Source organism: Lissotriton helveticus, chromosome 12, assembly GCF_964261635.1.
Source record: "Lissotriton helveticus chromosome 12, aLisHel1.1, whole genome shotgun sequence".
Classification (NCBI taxonomy): Eukaryota; Metazoa; Chordata; class Amphibia; order Caudata; family Salamandridae; genus Lissotriton; species Lissotriton helveticus.
In genome coordinates this window covers 845,808,755-845,826,951 of record NC_136073.1, presented here as the reverse complement: position 1 = coordinate 845,826,951, position 18,197 = coordinate 845,808,755, and the positions used below count along the sequence as shown (strand labels likewise).

Genomic DNA, 18,197 nt, shown 5'->3' with positions numbered 1-18,197 from the left:
CTTCACTTGATAATTCGTATCCTAAGAACAGGACTGTTAGATGGGCAATTCTAGATTTTTTAAAGTTGAATTTGTAACCCTCTGCTGCGAACCCAAGTATTATGGTGTTCACTCTCTTCAAGTGAGTATCCAAGTCATCATCTGTTAGGTATATGTCGTCGACATAAGATAATGCCTCGTCATCATATGTTTGTAGTAATTCTGTTACTCTCGCTGAGAATACCCCTGGGCTATTCTTGTACCCCTGGGCTAACCGACAGAATTGTTTTTGAGTGCCATTTATTGAGAACGCAGACAAATATCTGCTCTCTGGTGCTATGTTTTGACAAAAGAATCCATTAGAGATGTCTAATGTTGTTTTGTATTTTTTGCGTACTATGTTATTCATTAGTGCAGCACTATGCGAATTTTGTACTGCAAAAGTTTTGCAACATGAGTTAAGGTGTCGGTAATCCAAAACTAGACGATATGAATTGTCTGGTTTGGAGACCGGAAACAAAGGGTTGTTCATTTGTGAGGTGCAAGTTTCAATCACCCCCTAGTATTCTAGTTGATCTAGGATTTCTTTTACCTGTTTTTTAGCTTCTTGCTTAATTGGGTACTGTCTTTGTGCAGTAGGTTGTGATTTTAACTGGATTTTGTGAGGAGGAGAGTCCTCATCCCATCCTGCATGATTTTTATATAAAGCAGGAGCTTGAGCTACTGCCCACTTTGGCAAGTGTGTATTTTTTATGAATTGGGATATGATTTGAGAAGGCAGGCATAATTATTTCTTCGCCATGAGGGCACTCCCTGACAAACTCTGGTGGCCAGTCTTTTTCAGCTAGAAGGATGTCATAGCCCTTGGAGAGATTATCCCAAAATAGTCCCCTTATTTTTCTAGTCTTATCCCCTTCTATACGTAAAGTTATTTCATATATCTTGTGAGGTTTGCTAACTCTGGTGTCTGCAGTTTCCACTTGGAGATATTCATTCGTGTCCACTGTCTCCAGAAGATTCATAAGGACTTTGCGAGCTATGCTCACTTCTGCTGCGCTGTCTAGCATTGTCTGAGCCCATTCTCCGTTTTTCAGTTGTGTCCTCAGTATTCTCGGCATTGTTAACTACCTTGATACTGGCTACCTTCTTTTTTGGAAATTGTAGTTTCTTTTTTAGATGAGCAGATTCCTTGTCTTTGGACTTGGCGTGCTCTTCTCTTTGTTCTGATCGTCCTCTTCTTTCCGATTTCTGCGAGGAAGTCTGAAAAGATTGAGAGGGACGTGTATCAATGTCTTGATATCTATCAGGCTTCTTTATATTATCCCTATTTCTAAGGTTATATCTTTTCCCAGAGGGGTCACTTTGGGGTGACCTGTGTCTTTGGTTCGGAGATTTTTCTCTCCGCCGAGGAGACCTTCCTCTGGACTGGAATTTCTTTTCTTTAGGATTGGATTGTTTGTTTCCATCCCAGCTCTTTTTTTGTGATGTTGAATTATTATTAAAAAATATTTTTCCAGGACTTTCAATCAGTTGTGGTTTTACTGGTATTCCACCTAAACTATCTCTACCTAGTTCCTCATAGGATTTTTCTATAATTCTGGCAATTTCAGCTGGTTGGTCTGCTATATCTGTCTCCTTTAACCTCTGGCGGATCGCCACGTTTGCTGCTTCTCCCTTTATGTTGGCTAATAATATAGCCGAGACCTGCTTGAAGTCTTTTAGTAATTTCATACCAAGAGTTAAAGCGGGTTCTGGACCGTATTCGTCTTGAATTTGTTTTAGCACATCTGGTATTACCGAAATGGATGGAACACCGAGCGTTTTTGTGTAGATGGAAGCAAAGACTGTACCCCAAGTGTCACAGTCCTCCACGTGTGGTGCGATTCCCATTGGAAGACAGATAGTCAGAATCTTGTGTTTTTCTAACGGGGTGGTGTCTGGAAACACCGCCTCTATTTGGGTGATTTTTTGTGCTAACCAGAATGGTATTTGTTCCCGTTTAGCTGGTACTTTACCTAGGCAGGATTGTATGTTCTGTGGTGTAATTTTATTTGTGTTCCCCTGATGAGGGGTCAGCTGTGGAATTTTAATTGCTGGTTGAATTGTTGAAGTCCGCATCACATATTGGACTAATTGTCTATGTAATTTTATTAATTGTTTTAGCTGTGTTAAAAGCTCTGCTGCAGACATCCCATCGATGTCTGGATGTGGTGTGTATCCGGCTAGGACCGGCCACGTTGCTCCTGGTCTACCTAATGGACCGAGCCTGGTGATGTGATTATTATGTTTTAGGGCGCCATTAAATAAGAGCAGATGCTCTTGAAATTTAAGTGGTACTTCCACCTCCTCGAAAGGAGTGTACTCATTAGGAGGTTCCTCTGTTTTGTAATAGTGGAAGACCTTTGTTACAGCATTTGCTGCTGGAAAGTGTATCCATGAATAGAATATCTCTGTCTGCCGATATTCGTATGCCTCAATTACGAACATGACTGGGCCACCTCTAGGTGTCAGTCCATTTTCTATAAGTTTTAAAGTTATAGATTTTCTTATGTTGACCGCGATGAGTATTATATCCGGGTCAGCGTCTTGCAGTGCATTATCAGCTGCTGCGAGTTCAGTTATTATTCTAACTGCCTCTCTTTCTCCTTCAGTGTCTGACATTGTACTGTCCAGAAGGTTATTTAGTTTGTTTTGCAGATCAGGTTCTTATGGAAACAAAGATTAGATGCACAATATTTTGGAACAGTGTATCCTTCAACGTTGACTAAACCAAGCACCATACATAGGAGTTTCCTCCTGCGAGGTCTGGCGGATATTACCTTTCACCCACTCCAGACGTCTTGGGAGTATTATGGGAAAAAAGGGGTCTGAGTGAAAAAGCACGACTGAGTTACTCTAAATGTCTTACGTTAGTTTTATCGCCTATCCAAACACGTTGGGCGCCATGTAGTGTAGTTCCTATTATCCCAATAGGCTCTGCGCATTGGGATAATACCTTCAATAGTATAGGCCTAGACCAGACGTTAACTAGGTCTTCTATTGTCGATATTAGACTTAAAGTTTTGGGTTTGCCAGCTAGCTCAGAGTTCACTAGAAACTTTCTCGAATAGGCAAGGAGGAGTTGAACCTCCCTGGATAGACAAGAAGGGATTTAGTTTCTGACAACCATAGAACATGACAACTTTGCTCTCCCCTAATCAAGAGTGTATCTCTAGAGTCGTGTGAAAACAAAAGACGACTTATTTTACTCAGTCAGTACGTGCATTCTTAGTCTCACCAGATTGTAGAGAAAAGGAAGAGACGGGCGTGTTCAATAAAAGATGGTATTTATTGATCAGTCTCTTTTCTCATACAAGAGAAATGGATCGATATTATTGCAATACTTATGGTTAAGTAAAGTGCATACATTAAAAGCAGAAGTATAAAATAATACTGTAAAAACATTGATACGGTTTCTAAGCCATATGATGGGTTAAAATGGATAAAATAGATACATACACATATACATTTGACTAATCGTACTCAACTGGTGTTTCTAACTACGCCTACCCCAGATGTACCTGACCTAAGCCTAATACGTGGGCGGGAATAGAAAGTAGCAGTTTAAGTTAAGTTTGTTTTGCCAAGTGACTGACTCAAGAATTCTCTGCAAGGGGTTATTCAGTTCTGTACCTGGAGTCTAGGATGAATGAGGGATGGTATCTCTCGTCTCTGGTCTCGATATTCCAGGCTGCCTGCGAGGGCTACCCGGAAGCGCCGGAGCTGGATTTCTCGGCAGGAGAAAGCAGCGTCTCGTTCTCAGCGCGTCAGGAAGGCGGGGCTGCGCCAGCGGGGTCTGCTCTGCTCTGGGCTTCGGCAAGTCTGGCTGCTCCGATCTCGTCACCACCGCGTGTGTTTGCATAGGGCAATATCGGTAATATTTATACCTTTAAGGTGCCGAGATTGACGTAAGGATGGACATAGATACGTCAATAAGGATGTCATACGACCTGGTCGTTAGCACATTCTTTTGATGAAGTTCTCGGTGAAATCAAAACAATGGCCGCAGGGTTTTTCCCAGGTTGTCATAGGTTTGATTTGTTTTGAGAACTCCGTATGTCTTATCAGGGGCTGGAGGAATATCGCTTGTCTAATTAGATGGCAAGCGTTATGACCTAATCAGATAACACGTTCCTGTGCCGTAGTGTGGCTTAATCAGATAACGGTTCCTGCATCATGGGGGTTTTCTGCCTCATGGGATGGCTGCTAGTTAACTTGTTAACCAGAACAGGGTCAGGAATAGGGGGATCGATACAGAGCCTATAGGAATACATCACAATACCGGCATGAGGTCGAGCGTTTTCCTGAGGACTCGTAGTGTCCCGAAACAGGTTCCTGCTACCTGTTTTGTCTGGTGGTCGAGCGTGAGGTTTCTATCTATCCAGATCCCTAAGTTCTTTACTAAGTGGGTAGGTGTGGGTAGATCTCCCAGCTCTTCCGGCCACCACGCTGAAGTCCATACTGATGGAGCTTTGCCTATGATTAGTACCTCCGTTTTATTGCCATTCAACTGTAGGCAATTGTCTGCCATCCAGAGTGCCACCTTCTGCATGCAGGCTGCAAAGTTGGAGGCACTTTGCTTCTCAGGTTGTGTAAGGGTTACAGTCAGTTGCGTGTCGTCAGCATACAACACTATTTCAACCCCAAACGTTTCTGTAATTCCTCCTACGGGGGCTACATATAGATTGAAGAGGGTGGGGCTGAGGCTGGAGCCCTGTGGTACTCCCTGATTAAGTTCTATTTCCTTAGATTTGAACTGTCCCTGGGCGACCTGGAAGGTTCGGTCTGTTAGGAAGGATTTCATCCATTCCCAAGCTTTCCCTCTCACTCCGCCCTTTTTCAGGCACTGTAGCAGGGTGTGATGGGCTACAGTGTCGAAAGCGGCACTCAGGTCCAGAAGAATTAGTGCCGCCGTCTGGCCTTTGTCAGCATATCCTCGTAGGGCTTCTGTTGAGGATAACAAGGCTGATTCGGTCGAGTGATGGGCTCGAAAACCCGACTGAGAGGGATGGAGGAGTCCACTTGCTTCTGCAAAAGCTGAAAGCTGTGTATTTACAGCTTTCTCCGCAATTTTAGCGAAGTAGGGCAGGAGAGAGATGGGTCTGAGGTTATTCAGTTTGTCAATGCTAATATTGGGTTTTTTCCTCAGGGGAAGGACAATCGCTTTTTTCCATGTAGTAGGGACTTGTCCTGTATTGAAAGAGAGAGCCAGGATGTGTCTAATATGGGGTTCCAGGGTGATGATGCTACCGTAGAGTCTTTTAGGGGTTGCTGGATCACTAGGTGAGCCAGATTTGATACTGTTAGCTATGTTGAGAAGGATTTCTTTAGACGGGACAGTGAATGCTGAGAGGCATTTATCCTCCTGTATATGCAAATAGTTGTCTTCCTGTTCCCTGCCTGTTCTGGCTTTGTCTGGGAAGCTAGCATAGATTTTGTCCACTTTATTAGCAAAAAACTCTGCTATTAAATCGCATGTTTTGACTGATCCCGTCATGGGTGTGGTTAGTGAGGTGAGGTCGGAAAGTTCCCTGTAAATTAAAAACATTTCCTTCATGGAATTGTCAGCGTCTTTAATTCTGTTGCAAAGGTAGGACTTCTTAGTTTTACGAATGAGTGCGTGGTATATTTTGAGCCTGTTCTTGTACTCTATTCTGTCTGCCTCATGGTAATGTGACCGCCATATCCTCTCGTAGATTTTGCATTTTGCTTTTTGGTCCCGGAGTTCACCGTTGAACCAAGGGGCGGATTTGGTACGTCTAACCGGGGCCTTATCCGTCCATGGTGCTGTGTGGTCCAGCGCCTTCATTATCATTTTATTAAGATTTAAGCAGGCGGATTCTAAATCTTTGTCTCCGGGGGGGGCTTCAAGTGTTATAATTCTATTGAAGGCCTCAGTGGAGAACTTATTCCATTTCCTGCGTTTGTTGAAGTGGGAGGGTTCATTTTTTAGTCCATCATCTGGTACCGATACCCTGAAAGTTACTAGGTGGTGGTCGGACCATATGACTGGGGTGGGAGGGTCTATGGTTAGGGCATCCCAGCTGGCAAAGATGGGGTCTAGGAGATGTCCCTGACAGTGAGTAGGTTGTTCTGATTTGAGTAGCATCTGGATGCCAGCTAACTCCTGTTTAATTTCCTGAGCCTCGTTATTCTTGAGGTCATCAAAATGATAGTTTAAATCCCCTAGCGTAAGGGTTTCCAACAATTGAGTGGGAAAAGTAGCTGCGGGGCCAGGTGGGCGATATATAAGATATCCCCTGATGCAGTATCCCTGGTGAACTAAGATGGAGAAAAAACCAGTTTCGCTTTTATCAATATCCCTTCCCTCTAACGTACAGGTCAAGTCCTGTTTATGAATTATGGCGATCCCACCCCCTTTTCCCTTTGGTCTGTCTATTCTTTTGATGTCGTATCCTGGTGGGAGGGCCATCAAAATGTCAGGTGCCGAGGTGGCGTTAAGCCACGTTTCCGTAAGAAAGAGGGCGTCGGTTCGGCCATCTGTAAGGTAGTCATGCACCTCCATCTTGTGTTTTCCTAGGGAGCGGCAGTTTAGTAGAGCCAGGATGTTGGTGTAGATGCCAAAGGAGAACCATCCTGATCATCTTTCTCCAAGGCACTCAAGGACATCATCATGGGGATGGGTGTAGGTTAGACTCCTTGGATCCCGCAAGGATCCGCCTCTTCCTCGTAGTTGATAAAGCGGGCTAACACCTTTCCCTTTGGTACCTCTGGGTCTTCTTAAACCAAAAAAAGCAAGACCGAACTTGAGGGAGGTCTCATTAAGATCGGGAGATACTAATAGTTTCTTACCTGTCGGTGTAGTTTTGCAGCTTGAAGACTTTCTGGCCAAAAAAAAAGGAAGGAAATACGACAATTCCGGACCCACCCACGAGATGGTGGGATAATGCACAGCATAGTGAATCCAGAAAGATTCACGCTGCAAAATGTTGCAAATGCACGGATGGTCTACCCCCAGATGCAGTGTGTTCCAGCTTGAAAAACATAGAGGGGTGTGTGTTCCATCACCACCTTCTCATATGGTGCACTAAAGAAAAGCAGTCGCAACCGATTGGAATAAAAACTGAGTTCCCATCGGAAAGAACTTCAAATGGAGATCAATTGCACAATGATTGTCATCTGAGCCATCTTTCTCGAACAGTAAAGTTAGGCCAGAACAGCTGTGGGCAACGTATCAAACTCTTTGAGCTATTGCTGAACACGCCTGAACCCAAAAGCAGACAAAAAACAAATCTAAGTTAGATACAATGCCCATGAGCACTGTGGACTAAGGAAGTAGTCACAGCACATCTCATGACTCAAACATGTTAAAATGTAATCAGCAAGAGATGGCAGAAGAATGCAGAACATATGTATCTACAGCCACATATCATACAAGAAGCAATACTTTGGGGTTGTGTATCGGACCCAGATGAGGCTACCTCCTTCCTGCTTTTTGTGGGTATCTTAATTTTAATTGTCACATTTTAGAAACCTAAAGTGCTTTTTGGTTTCTGTGGTGTAGCAACGACTAGAAATTAACATCTTTGGGGGTTTCTTCTATTGTCAAACTGAATCTGAGTTTATCAACCCCTTTACAGCCCGAGACAAATCTTTATGCTTTTCCTCATTACTCGAGGAGCTCCAGGAACAAAAGAGGTGACCTAGCAGTCAAATTGGAGCACATTAGTATTGCGACTCTGGGATACAATACTAAAATAGTACCCACATAGGATATAGCCTAGTAAGCACCGTCTGTCGGAGGGCAAATAAAGCCACACATATGTGGAAGCCTATATCTCCAAAAGTGTACCCACCTTTGTTCATCATGAATAAATACTTTGAATAGAAAGGTGGGAGCAACATTTCTTCTCAATTTCATCAATTGCCCGTTTATAAGGTCAATAGCATACATGACTAAAATGAAAAATTCAAGTAGAGCTAATCTTTGAAAGCATTTGAGAAAATTTGTGTAAATATCAAATGTGGTTTGTTGATCCATGGATCCCAACCTACATTAAGAGAACATTCATGCAATACCTCAAAGCATTTTAATATGCAAAGACTATATAAAGGAGCTAAAATAGTGTCAAGTCGACCTACCATTACCAAGATTGTGTGTGTTGGGAACTTCATATATGCCACAAACACTCATAACTTACCAAGTCCAGTTGCTAGAAATTGTGCAGCTGCTATGCTGCTGTCGTGAGAGGATAGTTCTCTATGTTCTCCATAATGGGGGCCTTCCACATAGCCCTGCAAATAGATTAGAAAGCAAAGTGATCTAATGAAGCTCACACTAGACCCCAGAACTACAGATTGCTTAAACAAACATCTGCCTACATTTTAGTAAACAATGAAATGTCATTATCACTCCCTATGGCAAAATAAAATGAAATTGTTACTTAACTAGTAAGAGTAGTTTTGCAGCCTGAAGAGTTTTCTGGATTCACATGCTGAGCATCTATTCCACGATCTAGTGGTTAGCCCGGCATCTTGGCTTGTCTCTCTTACTCGTGCCCCCCCTCTCCGACTGTAGCCATCTCCTGTGGGGGCTTCAGAGAGTCCCCCGCAATATCCTGTGGATGGTCACCATCTGCAGAATCTTCTTTCTCCTGGCATCTGTTCTCTTTGGAACTTTCCTTGTTTTGAAGTACTGCTCACTACCCCCGTTTGTTATTACACCCATTTTCTGGGAGGCCGGTGGGTAAATTATAAATCCAGAAACTCCAGGCTGCAAAACTACTCCTACTAGTAGGTAATGAATCGTTTCATACCTGTCGGTGTAGCTTTGCAGCTTGAAGAGCTCTCTTAATTCACATTCTATGCATTATTCCACTATCTAGTGGTTAGGTCCGGAATATTCCAACTTTCTTTCTTTTAAGTCCTTTCTCTATTTTTCTTTTTCAGGTGGTGTCCCCAGTTGAAGGTACAGTGGCTCTTTTTCTAGCAGAAGACACAATTGAGCCTACAGGAACTGTTCCCTGTATATAGGCTGGATCCTTTGAAGAGTGTGTGTACTTCTTCTCTGCTCTGAGTCACAGCTTGACAAGTAGCAGCCTTTTAAAATGCCTCTCTTTCCTGGTCTAATACACTAGGGAGCATGTGAAGAAACTAGTTCCTGGACTGTGTAGGCATTAGGGTTTCCAGCAAACAGCAAGACAGCAGTTTTTATTTCTCTAATTGAACCCCATATTTAGCAGCAGCATGTTTAATGGCCTGATTGTACATGCCTATATAGTCTGGGGTGAAGGTTTTGAAGGGTAACTTAACCCCGTTTCCAGATCCTGACACTGGTCTGCATAGTCAGCACCTGAACCCTGTTACACATCCCCCATTTGTTCTCCTGCTTCCTCATAATAGAGCTCATCTTCCTCTTCATCTGCTGTGAGGGGTGTTTCAATCTCTTCTACTTCTTTCCCTTTGCTCTTTCAGCGTCAACTCTTTTAGAGGTGTGCAGAACCCCTTCAGACTTTCATCGAAGTCCCATTGTGAATGGTTATCTCACAATGAAGAGCATGGTGAAAGTCACTATTTGTCCTGTGGACAACCTCCTCATGTAGGATGCATTAAAATGTGCATTTCCTGTGATAATTACATACTCTATGTGAGCAAAAAAATACACCCACCCCTAGATGAACAAGTTACTTACCTTCGGTAACGCTTTTTCTGGTAGATACAGTATCTGCCTGTGGATTCCTCACCTTGTGAATATCCCCCTTGCGTCAGCAACGTTCGGAATTTTTCTTTGTTGCACGCCGGCGTGGACGACGTCATAGGAACGCGGCATCGCGCGCGACTCAGTCTGACGTCACCGACCCCTTATTAGGCCTACGTCGGCGTGATGACATTAGTTCCGCCCTTTTTTCGTGCCTTCGAGGCACACGGACGGACCAATGACAGGAAATATACATATATACAATATACAAAGTACATACAAACCAAAATAGCACACAGTGCATAGCAAAGGTATCAAAACCTAAAATATATACAAATAAATATACAAATAAAACCAGGTATAGCAGAGTGGACTACGGGGAGGCGGGCGGGTCAGTGAGGAATCCACAGGCAGATACTGTATCTACCAGAAAAAGCGTTACCGAAGGTAAGTAACTTGTTCTTCTGATAGATACATCTGCCTTGTGAATTCCTCACCTTGTGAATAGAGTCCCACAGCAGTCCCCACTCCCGGAGGGAGTCCACTCTGCTACACCAGGAAATCTTGGAGGACAGAACGCGCGAAGTGGCCGTCCCTCCTCACCTCGGTATCCAAGCAGTAGTGCTTCGCGAAAGTGTGGAGGGAGGCCCAAGTCGCGGCTCTGCAAATATCCTCAACAGGTACACCTCTAGACAATGCAGAAGTAGCAGACCTTGCTCTGGTAGAATGAGCTCTTATACCCTCAGGAGGGTCCTTACCCGCCAGGGAGAAGCAAATCTTGATGCACAGGATTATCCACCTGGAAAGTGTGCGCTTGTGCACCGCTCTGCCCTTCCGACAGCCAGCAAAACCAACAAACAGCTGGTCGTTAATCCGGAAGTCTTTAGTTCTATCCAGATAAAAAGACACCGCCCTCTTAGGGTCCAGACGGTGCAGTCTCTCTTCCTCCTTAGAAGGGTGAGGGGAGGAAAGAAGATAGGAAGGGTAATGGAATGTCCTAGATGGAAGGGAGTTACCACCTTAGGCAGAAAAGCAGCCCTGGTCCTAAGAACCATTCGTTCAGCATGAATGGACAGGAACGGGGGCTTAGAACTAAGAGCTTGAAGCTCACTCACCCTCCTTGCCGAGGTGATTGCTACTAAGAAGACCGTCTTGAAAGACAAAAGCCTCAAGGGACACTTGTGTAAGGGTTCAAAGGGAGAACCCATCAAGAAAGTCAGGACAAGATTCAAATCCCACTGAGGCACGATAAATGGAGAAGGAGGGAACTTATTAGTAAGCCCCTTCAGAAACCTCAAAACCACTGGAGATTTAAAAAGAGACGGCTGATCCGACAAGCAAAGGAATGCGGATAACGCCGAAAGGTAACCTTTGATTGTAGCAACAGCAAATCCCTGCTGCGCCAAAGAGAGAGAAAGCTGTAAAATATCAGATAAATGAGCCCCCAAAGGATCAACAGCCTTCTCCCTACACAAAACAACAAATTTAAACCATCTATACGAATAGATGGACTTGGTGGAGTCATGCCTGGCAGAAAGAATGACATCCACCACATCGTGAGGGAGAGAAAAAGAGTTCAGGTTGCCCCGTTCAATCTCCAGGCATGAAGGTGTAATGTCTGGAAGTGGGGGTGTAGAACCTGCCCCTCCATCTGAGAGAGGAGGTCTGCCCTGAGAGGAGACGGAGCGGCGGGTGAGAGGAGAGGTGGAGAAGGTCCGTGTACCACACCCTTCTTGGCCAATCCGGGGCGATCAATATGACTTGGGCCCGGTCCTGGCGAATCTTCCTCAGAACCCGAGGAATCAAGGGTATGGGGGGAAACGCGGAAAGGAGTTGATTTCCCCAACTCAACTGAAACGCGTCCCCCAAAGCTCCTTGCTTGGGGGACGCGGCAGTCGGCAGAGAACTGCCGACTGAACGTCTGCACGAACGTTCAGAACTCCGGCCAGATGATTTGCCATCAGACAAATCTGATGGTCCTGACCAGAGACGCAGAGCTTCTCTGCAGAGACACTGCGACCCCACTCCTCCCTGCTTGTTGATATACCACATCGCGGTCATGTTGTCCGTCAGGACTTGAATCGACTGACCGCGAAGGGAAGGGAGGAAGGCCTTGAGCGCCAAACGTATCGCCCGTAACTCTAGAAGGTTGATATGAAGCAACCTTTCCTCTGGAGACCAAAGACCTTTGACCTCCAGATCCCCCAGATGAGCACCCCACCCTAGAGTGGATGCATCCGTTATCACTGTGGCTACCGATGGAGGCAGCTGGAAAGGCTTTCCTTGAGAAAGATTGCTTTCCACACTCCACCAAGACAGATCCGCCGCAGTTTCTCTGGAGATCCTCACTGACTCCCTGAGATCTCCGTTGTGCTGATACCACTGCCTGCGGAGGCACCACTGGAGTGCCCTCATGTGCCAGCGTGCATGGTTGACCAACAGAATGCAAGAAGCCATCAGACCAAGCAGACGAAGGACCTTCAGGACTGGAACAACCGCTCCATTGAAAAATAAAGGAATCATTTCCTGTATGTCGCGAATCCTTTGAGGAGGAGGGAATGCACGACACACAGTAGTGTCCAGTACCGCACCTATGAACAGGTTGCGCTGGGAGAGCACCAGGTGAGACTTGGGCACATTTATCGAAAAACCCAACCTGTGTAACAACTGAGTTGTCTCTTGCAAATGAAGGAGCACCTTCTCTGACGACTCTGCTTTGATGAGCCAGTCGTCCAGATACGGAAATACAGGAATTCCCGACCTTCTGAGATGTGCTGCCACCACTGCCATCACCTTGGTGAAAACTCGAGGAGCAGTAGTAAGTCCAAACGGAAGGACCGCAAACTGGTAGTGCTGCGATCCCACCGTAAAACGGAGATCTTTCGGTGCGACTTCAGAATGGGGATGTGAAAACACGCATCCTGCAAGTCGATCAACACCATCCAGTCTTCTTCCAACAGCGCTTGAAGAACCTGAGCAAGGGTGAGCATCTTGAACTTTTCTTGTTTCAGATACAAGTTCAAGATCCGGAGATCCAGGATTGGCCGAAGGCTGCCATCCTTCTTGGGGATCAGAAAATAGCGGAAGTAGCATCCCTGACCCCTCTCCTGCTCCGGAACCACCTCTATCGCACCCTTTCTGAACAGTGCCAGGACTTCTTCCTGCAGGAGAAGCAGGTGGTCCTCCGAACAATAACCTTGGCAAGGAGGGTAATTGGGAGGGAACTCCTGGAAAGGAAGAGCATACCCATTTTCTACGAGAGGGAGAACCCAAAGATCTGATGTAACCGATTCCCAATCCCGTAGAAAATGAGTAAGCCGACCCACTACCGGACCTACATGATCCGGAATGGCGGATCTAGGGCTGCTTTGCTGTTGCAGGTGGGGGGTGGGTATTAGAGGAGGAAGTAGAGGAGGAAGAGGTTTGACGTCCACGTCCACGACTCTTCTGTCTACCTCTATAAGACTTGTACAGAGGGTTCTGTTGTTGCTGGCCTTGTCTGAAGGGACGAAAGGAAGATCTGCCAAAGCCCCTGAACTTCCTGGTGGCTGTACCTTTCGCCTGCAAGCCCAAAGATCTAGCTGTCGCTCGGCTATCTTTGAACCTTTCCAAAGCAGTATCTGCTTTCTTCCCAAAGAGACCAACCCTGTCAAAAGGTAAATCCAAAAGAGTAGCTTGTACATCAGCGGAAAACTCCGAGGACTTTAACCAAGCAGCTCTTCTGGTAGCCACTGAAAAACCCATAACTCTAGCCACAGAGTCTGCAGTGTCCATGCCACTCTGAATAACTTGACGGGCTGCTGCCTGAATATCCAAAACAACTTCAGTAAAGTTTTTTCTGTCCTCCTCCGGAAGTTTAGCAGTCAATTGTTTGACTGAGTCCATTAGGGCATGTAATACCTACCCAGCAAACAAGTAGCATTTGTTGATTTTAACGACATGATACCTGAAGAGAAGACCTTCTTAGCGGCTTGATCCAATTTTTTGGAGTCTTTATCTCCAGGAACTCGTGGAAAAGAGCCTGCTGATCTATTAGCACAAGCAGCCTGAACCACCAGACTCTCCGGTGAAGGGTGAGATGACAAGAACTCAGGATCTCCAGGAGCAACCCTATAACGTCTCGCCACCGATCTAGATACTGCAGGTGCAGACAAAGGCTTCTTCCAAACTTCCAGAATTGGCTCGGTCAGAGCTTCAGTGAAAGGAAGAGTTGGCTCAATGACAGAAGAAGGCGAATGTAAAACTTCTGTAAGGATATTAGATTTGAACTCAACTGTTGGTAAAGTCAAGTTCAGCAATTCAGCAGCTTTTCTAATTACCATATGGTATGGTACCACATCCCTGGAGGGTGCATCTGAAACCACAGGTAATCCCCATTCCGGAGAAAGTTCAAGACTGCTTGCAGAATGAGGATCTTCAAAACAATCCTCATGTTCCTGAAGTTCGCCTTCCTCCACTTCAGGTTCCATATACTCTTTCTCCTCCAATAGACGCTGGGCTCTACGTCTCGACCACTCCATACGGATCGAAGTCGACGGATCCGGTAACGACTCCGATGGAGTCGGAGCCGGCGGCGACCGAGGAGCTGGAACAACAGGAGGTAGAGAAACAGGAACCGGCGTCGAGCCTCGATCCAAATTTCGAGGTCGCTCCGGAGTAGGCGAAGCCGTGCACGGAGTCGATGACCTCGGCGGCGCTGAACCGATCCAAGAAGGATATGGAGTCGGCATGAAAGGTAGAAAAGGCGCCGGTGCATAAGCTTGGGTGACACCTAAGTTAAAAGACAAAGGACCCATAGGACCCGCAGGTGCTCCAGTGGGGTACATTGCCCTCGCATATACTCCAAACATAGCATTTAGAAAATGCGATGGATCCTGACCAGGAAGGGTAAGAACCCATTGGTGGATTCGTAGGAGGCTGTACTGGATTCGGTTCCTCCTGATCCTTTTGATTTTCCGGTTCATCCTCCGGAGTCTGAGACTGAGGAACCTCTACGACCTCCTCATGCTCCGAAGACTGACCCGAAGCCGGATTCGGATCCAGTTCCGGCTCCGGTGTATGTTCGAGATCGTATCGGCGTGGCATCACCAGCCGGAGATGGAGACACAAAGTCTTTATGATGTTTCCGAAAAGACTTCTTCTTAGAGTCCGAAGACCCCGAATGATGGTGAGAACTATGCTTCTTCCTCTTATGTTTTCTCTTCAAGGAACTCGAAGCATGTCCAGAAGCTGACTTCGACGCCGACTCCGATCTGACCCTCGATCGTGACCTCGATCGTGACCTCGATCGTGACCTCGATCGTGACCTCGATCGTGACCTCGATCGTGACCTCGATCGTGACCTCGATCGTGACCTCGATCGTGACCTCGATCGTGACCTCGATCGTGACCTCGATCGTGACTTCGGTCTCGATCTGGAATGTCTTGATCTTGATCTCGAAGATCTACCAGCATCTTTATTTTTAATTTTGGCTAATCAAAGTTTAGCCTCTCGTTCACGTAGAGCCTTCGGATTCATTTTATAACAGGATCGACATCCTTTGACTTCATGATCCGACCCCAAACACCATAAGCAATCTTTGTGTGGATCGGTAATTGACATCATCCGGGCACACGAGCCACACTGTTTGAATCCCGTTTTCTTCAACGAAATCCTCGACGAAGAACAGAAACAGAAACAGTCAAAAAGTAACAAAGTCTCTATCTGTAACTACAGAAGATCCCTGAAACCGTTAGCGGACACGACGCGGAAAAAAGGGAACTGACGTCATCACGCCGACGTAGGCCTAATAAGGGGTCGGTGACGTCAGACGGAGTCGCGCGCGATGCCGCGTTCCTATGACGTCGTCCACGCCGGCGTGCTACAAAGAAAAATTCCGAACGTTGCTGACGCAAGGGGGATATTCACACGGTGAGGAATCCACAAGGCAGATGTATCTATCAGAAGAAACCTGTATCAGACATTAAAAAAAGCCCCAAATAAGCCCATACACTGTCCTGTCAGAGTCGCCAGACTGCCCAATAGGCCAGCCCAACCCTGAAGACACCGAAGCGGGCAGAAAGGGGCAATACAGGCCCTGTGGTGGGGTGAAGGGTCACAGGAAACGTGGTACACAAGGGTAGTGAACGTGGTGACCGCATACAGGCCTCGTAAATGGCGAGGGCTGGGACTGGGACTGGCTGAAGGGGCCGAACACATGCCGTGTGTACGGAAGACTGATACAGGCCTTGTGGAGGTGTGAACACCCAGGGTCACCAGGTGAGGCATAGAGGCCTCGCAGGCAGAGCCGTTTTAATGCATGGGCAAAGTGGGCTCTGGCCCAGGGCCCCAGTGATCCAGGGGTCTCCTGATAGAGCAGCTTTGTTCTGCAGAGTCTTGCCCTGATGACCATGCATCATTCTTAAACAGCTTGTTTTAAATACGTTTTCGCCTTTAACTAATGTCTAATGTGAGTCTATAACTGACATTTTTCTGGGAAATGTTGCGTGTATGTTGCACGCAACATCCATAAAAAAGTTTCCTTTAGATCAAAACAGGACCTCACATTTGAGGAATGGCAGGGTGTCACAGATTATTTGCAGTGATATTAGTGAGCTGCTGCTGTGTTAAAATATTCAATAAAAGTACTTGTAAAGCGCACTACTTAGCCATGAAGGTCTCAAGGCGCTGAGGGGAGGGGGGAGCTGCTACTGCTCGAAGAGCCAGGTCTTGAGGAGCCTTCTGAAGGTGAGTAGGTCTTGGGTCTGCCGTAGGTGGGTCGGGAGGGTGTTCCAGGTTTTGGCGGCGAGGTAGGAGAAAGATCTGCCACCGAAGGTCTTTCGTTGGATGCGGGGGACAGCGGCGGTGGCGAGGCTGGCGGAGCGGAGCTGGCGGGTGGAGGTGTAGAAGCGGACTCTGCTGTTCAGGTAGGCTGGTCCGGCGTTGTGTAGTGCTTTGTGTGCGTGGGTGAGGAGCTTGAATGTGATCCTCTTGTCGACGGGGAGCCAGTATAGGTCTCTTGGGTGGGGGGGTGATGTGGCTGCGGCGGAGGCGTTTTGGATGCATTGTAGTCGACACAGGTGTTTGGCTGGGATTCCTGTGTAGAGAGTGTTGCCGCAGTCCAGCCTGCTGCTGACGAGGGCCTGTGTCACTGTTCTTGTTTCGGTCAGGATCCATTGCGCAGCATGCGCAGGGTGTTGTAGCAGGAGGAGGAGACGGCACTGACCTGCTTTGACAGAGAGGAAGGAGTCAAGGACGAAACCTAGGTTGCGTGCGTGGTCGGTGGGTGTCGGTTCTGTTCCCAGCGTGGTCGGCCACCAGGTGTCATTCCAGGCCGAGGGGGTGGGTCCGAGGATGAGGACCTCCGTCTTGTCGGAGTTCAGCTTCAGACAGCTGTTCCTCATCCAGTCGGCGACGGCCTTCATTTCCTCGTGGAGGTTGGTTTTGGCGGTGTGCGGGTCCTTGGTGAGGGAGAGGATGAGCTGGGTGTCGTCGGCGTAGGAGAGGATGTTGAGGTCGTGTTGGCGGGCCATTTGTGCGAGAGGGACCAAGTAGACATTGAACAGCGTCAGGTTGAGTGATGCGCCATGGGGGACGCCGCAAATTATGTTGGTGGCTTCGGATTAGACGTTTGGGAGACGGACGCTCTGGGTTCTGCCGGAGAGGACCTTCTCTTGGATTCCGGCTTCTTGGAGGCATGTCTTTAGAGTGCGGTGGCAGACCGTGTCGAAGGCAGCTGACAGGTCCAGGAGGATGAGCGCTGTTTCGCCGTTGTCTAGTTGGCGCCTGATAACGTCTGTGGCGGCGATGAGGGCTGTCTCGGTGCTGTGGTTACATCTGAATGCGGACTGGGAGGGGTCTAAGATGTTGTCTTCGAGGTGGAAGGCCAGTTGCATGTTGACTATTTTTTCGATGACCTTCGCCGGAAACGGGAGTAGGGAGATGGGCCGGAAGTTCTTGAGGTCCGCCTTGGGCTTCTTGAGGAGGGCGCTGATTTCAGCGTGCTTCCAGCTTTCTGGGAATCTGGCTGTTTCGAAGGAGATGTTGATGACCTTTCGTAGTTGGGGTGCAATGGCTGCGCCTGCTTTGTTGATTATGTGGTGAGGGCACGGGTCTGAAGGGGATCCTGAATGGATGGAGTTCGTGACCTTGCGTGTCTCTTCGTCCTTGACTTTGGCCCACGAGATCAGACGGGTGGTATGGGTGGTGTTCGCAGGGGGGGGTGAAGTCTGGCGAATTCGGAGCGGTCGTGGTGTTGAAGCTGTTGTGGATGTCAGCGATCTTGCGGTGGAAGAAGGTGGCCAGTGAGTCGCACAGTTCTTGTGAGGGCGGGATGTCACCTCGGCCTAATTACTTAATTCTATGACTAATTTTAAAAAAATCTACCTGACTCCTGAGTTTGTGAGGATTAGAAAATCTATTACACTTCTAAATGTGGCGAATCAACAAAGAGTAAAGCAAATGGCCTCGCTACTGAAATGTGTGAATTTTCTAAAAGCGTCATTTGTCCCGAATTTGTAAGATGTACAATAATGCTCTCAT

General features: G+C 47.0%; 1 protein-coding gene across 6 annotated transcripts in view; it reads right to left on the bottom strand.

The window, feature by feature from the left end:
• Window positions 1–18,197, bottom strand: part of TCF3 (transcription factor 3) — a 620,473-nt gene that overhangs the window by 443,198 nt on the left and 159,078 nt on the right. For all 6 annotated transcript variants that reach the window (XM_078670855.1, XM_078670856.1, XM_078670859.1 and 3 more), the window contains exon 5: window positions 8,181–8,274. In XM_078670855.1, the coding sequence (XP_078526981.1) occupies window positions 8,181–8,274 (94 nt within the window). The remainder of the gene's footprint in view (window positions 1–8,180; window positions 8,275–18,197) is intronic.